Genomic DNA, 4640 nt, shown 5'->3' on the forward strand with positions numbered 1-4640 from the left:
CAAAATAAACCGTAAACTAAATTAGGCGGACCTTCCCACAGAAAGGTCAAAGGAAGGCCGGATGTTTTTAGCGAGGTACACAGGAAACAGCCGTTGAAATCTCTGGAACAAGACGATACCCAGGGAAAAAAATCGGAAAAACAGCGAACGAATGATTGTTTTTCCAGCAAGTTGTAGGCTATATAATTTATTCAGCTAACAAAAAAATATTAATAATTCTAGCTAAGGACCCCCCCCCCCAAAGACAAATAAACAAATATGCTGATTAAAGTTAAGGTAATGTATATCAAACTCGTCCACCAGGAAATCAAATATTATTTTTATAATTTGTACTTGTAGACAGTAATTATTTGCAGAATAACTTTGTTGTACATCACTTCACTGCAGACGCTTACTGGCAAGGAGATAGAGATCGACATAGAGCCAACAGATAAGGTAAATAAATAAATCCCTGTTTTTACTTGAAAAGTCGTTTTTTATACTAGTAGCATCGTGTGTAAAGATTCTTTTCTTGGTTTATTTGTATTTAATTCAGGTGGAGCGAATAAAGGAAAGAGTGGAAGAGAAAGAGGGGATCCCTCCCCAACAACAGAGATTAATCTACAGTGGTAAACAGATGTAAGAAACGACACTTTTTTAAAAAAGCATTTCAAAATAAGATTCAATATTTTATTGCGATAGATTTTTAAAATGTTCTTTTTTCCTATTTAATACTGGTGATGAAGATTCGAGTAAAAAGTCAATCATAAAATACGGTACTTGCACATGTCAGCATGTTTTATTTATTTATTTTTTCTGAAAACAGCTATTAATTTCAGGTAGCAGGAAAAATATGCAGCTACTATTCCTCATCTAACTTGTAACCCTTTTTCCTTTTTTTCTCCAGCCACAAAATACAAAATTTCACACACACCCATGCATAAGGAGAAATGCGATTAACTAGTGTAATTTCATATATCCTTCAGACCTTGATATTTCCCAAAAATAGCACTGTACAAAGAGATTTGTGCTTATTTATGCCTTAAAGGTTTTTTTGTGCTGTTCAATGTAGGGCTTCTAGGAAGACAAGTCATATTTATTAATGTATAATTTACTCAGTTTAAATTGAGTATGGTTCAGTTCAGGATCATTTTGTTATAGAGTAAATGCTTTTATTTTCTCTACTGTAAAAGCAAGTAATGAAAAACTTGCCACAAAAACACTCTATTGAGAATAAAATTACATATATTCTAGGACTGCGCACTAAATCGGTAATTTATTGTCATGGCAATATCTGCCTATGCAATATGCACATCACAAAAGACTGCTTAAACTGTGATAAATGGTTTACCTTAAGCCATCTCATTGCAGCTTGAAGTATTTTATAAATCAAATAGAGCCCTTTACATGTTTAACTAATCAGATAGACCCCTTTTATGTTCGATGCCTGCCTCCTATTAAGACGTGGGTCATTTGGAGTATAATTCAGGCTATGTTGAGTTTTATTTACATAAAACTCTTGCAATAAAATGGGAATTATGTATTAGTTGTTGTTTGGTTTGCAATTTGTTCATGTAGTGCATTATTGATCATTGGCCTGCAGAATAAATCGCAAATTTATCGTGAGCTCAATATCAATACGCTTATCGCAAAAGTTGGCGAAAATTGCTATAAATGGTTACCATAAATGTGCTAAAACAATCTAATGGCAGCCTGATGTATTTAACGAATCAAATAAATGGATTTGTGCATTTGACAAATCAAATGGACGCCTTCATGTTGTTGACCAATCGGATGGAGCTCCTTTATTTATTTATTTAGGAGCTTTTTTTATGTTAGATGCTCACCTCCTATGTAAACGAGGCTCATTTGGAGCATAATTTAAATTATGTTGACTCTCATTTAAATTAAACTGTTGCAATAAAATGAAAATGTTTTGAGTTGTTTTGCTATTTGTTCATATAAGGCAAGTTATACCGTTAATGCAATATTGATCACTAATAAATCGCACATCGCAAGTTTTTCCCTGTATTCTCAAGAAAGACTAAATACACTCAGCCTTGTATTATCTGAGCCAGACATTTGAATAAAACTTAATTGGAATGAGAAAAAAAACATTTCATTTAAATTAATTGTGCTTTTGTTTAACTGTATTAGAGTGAGATATATAGTATGCATCTTTATTAACAAAGAATTTACAGCTTTAAAGTTGTTCATGTCTCACTAGAAAACCATTCCATGAAACAGGAATATTTAAACTGACATTTTGAGTAAAATGATGTCCAGTTTTCAGGTGTTACTCCCCATGTTTCATTTTCTCCCATTTTTCTTCTTCTTCAGGAATGATGAAAAAACAGCAGCAGACTATAAGATCCAGGGAGGCTCTGTTCTTCACCTGGTGCTCGCCCTGAGAGGAGGATGCGTGTTTCATGAACCCGGTGCTTTCACATCTTGGCACTGAAGACACTCAGCCACTAGCTTTTGAAAGACCTATTGACATCAAGAGGGGAGAAATTCGAATGTCAGCCTCTACTTTGTTAGCCACATGTGTATAAAATTGGTAAAACGTTCCCATGCTGGAACTTTGGTTTGGCAACATCTTAGATTTCAAGTTAAAAGCTACGCACAATAACCAAAGGTTTGGCTTCAGATTGAATTGCTGCTAAAAAAACAACACAGTTTACGGTTTTTCAGTTTCTCATGGCTTTGACGCATTTTGGATAAAACACTGTAATTTCTCTTTAATTCTTTTTCTCAAGCAGTGTTTTTTTTCTAGAAAAGCACTAATGGAGCTCTGTTGTTTCAGCAATGGCAGTAGAATCCACATTCTGGACCTTGCTGTGGCTTCAGTGTCCTTATCAATATGTCTCCTGTTGTTTCTCAACTTGGCCATTCAATAAAAAGAGCAAAAACCTCTTACGTAGCTGCTAGGAAATAAGACAAACTAGTTAACTCATTATTTGTTTTGTTTCTATTATCCAGCCAATGAAACAGTGGAATTCTGCTCATCCAACCTGTCTTAAGCTGAAAATCACATGCTTGGAGATTATTTTTGTTTATAGCTTTTGATTGATTTTGAAAGCTGCAATCAACAAGCAGTCACTTGTTCTCACCAGAGGTAGATATAATTCCTAAAAAAACACAATGTTCTTGTTGGAGATTGAAGGATGTAAAGTGTTTTGTGGGTGTGCTTTTTTTCCAAATCAAGAACCTCTTGTTCCTATTTCCACCTGCGTTGGAATCAGACTTGACTCTGAATTACTCGTCTCAGTTTGTTTTCACCTCACTTCACTGCTGTAAAGTTTTCTTAGCTTCTGTTTACATAAACCTTTGTGTTTTTTTATGTACTCAAAAAAAGTCCAGTTTTCTTAGTCATTGCTGTTGATGAAAATTCCCTGCAGCTGGCTCACACTGTTTCTGTTGTTTCAGTTGAATAAAGTTATTCATGGAAAAAAACCTCAAGTTCACTGGTTTGTGTTCAAGATTTATCAACCAGCTGAAGAGATAAAATGTGAAAACTTATTCAGATACAATTGAACAGAATCGAATACAGAGAAAAAAAGTTCTTTTTAGAAAAACCTCTTAGAAATGTTATTTTTGGGATATCAGTGAATTTGCAATAAGATTTTTCTTAATATTTTACAATCTTGGTGTTCTTTCCACATCAAAACCCTAATTTTACCAGAATAAAAGGTAAATGCTGTCAGTAATTCTGAGAAGGATTATAAAATGTATAGTTTTCCCTAAATCATGTATAGTTTTACAGCTTCAAATTCGACCATTTTTTTGTTAGAGGGCCACACAAGCTCACAGTAACATCTAAGGTAAACATTAGAATGATCTATCAACCTATGAATAGGAGAACATGCAATCATAGAAAGGTCCCAAGCGCGATTAGAACCAGACCAGGGGTTTGCAACCCGAGGCTACAGAGCCAAACTTAGTAAAACGTAGTAACTTAGTAAAATGATGGTCAAAGAATCTACTGTCTGAGAGGTTTATTATTAGAATAACCCTAAAGCACCCATTAATTGGATTATACACCAGGGCTATTATGCCAATATTTGATAGTAACGTGAAAAATAAAGGCACTCTAAAGTCGTACTGATAATAAATGTCATATTTGGCTTGGCTTTCTGGAATTTTTCAATTCACGTAAATCTGGCACAGTAGGAGGATTTTCAGAGTGTATTTTATTTTGAAAGGAATCTATGTGTTGCAAAGTGAAGGAAGTTGAAGTTATTTATAGGAACAATTCAATTCACTGTCATAATTCAATTATCGTAAATATTTAAATGCAACAGTTTATAAATGAATAAGAAAAACATAAATAGTATTTTTTCTAAAACAGTGAAGTAGGACTTTGTGGCTCTCGGTTGGTTTTGGTCAGAAAGAAACAGACCCAAACAGGTTTTTCATTGTTAAAGGTCCCTGACCCCTGAACCAGAGTCTTCTCCTTGTGAGGTTAGAGTGCAAACCACAACGCCCCCACGGCTTCATATCAGTCTAAAATATCTATTGCCCAGCAAAAACATTTTCTTACATAATTTTGCCAGAGATTCAGTGAAATCTTTTTTGAAAAGTAAGCAAACCAGGCAAAAGAACTAAAATTCTGTGCTGGAAAACAAGCAGCATTTTTGCCACACAAAGGAAGCTTTAAA

The 4640-nt window shown here is 34.3% G+C and overlaps 1 protein-coding gene across 1 annotated transcript; it reads left to right on the forward strand.

The window, feature by feature from the left end:
- The first annotated feature begins 58 nt into the window (after positions 1–58).
- LOC101172934 (NEDD8) lies at positions 59–3435 on the forward strand. Its single transcript, XM_004079839.4, has 4 exons — positions 59–276; positions 388–435; positions 536–618; positions 2320–3435. The coding sequence occupies exons 1-4, from the start codon at positions 259–261 to the stop codon at positions 2438–2440; spliced, it is 270 nt and encodes an 89-aa protein (XP_004079887.1). The 5' UTR covers positions 59–258; the 3' UTR covers positions 2441–3435.
- Positions 3436–4640: the final 1205 nt, after the last annotated feature.

The sequence above is a fragment of the Oryzias latipes genome, chromosome 18 (genome assembly GCF_002234675.1).
Source record: "Oryzias latipes chromosome 18, ASM223467v1".
Classification (NCBI taxonomy): Eukaryota; Metazoa; Chordata; class Actinopteri; order Beloniformes; family Adrianichthyidae; genus Oryzias; species Oryzias latipes.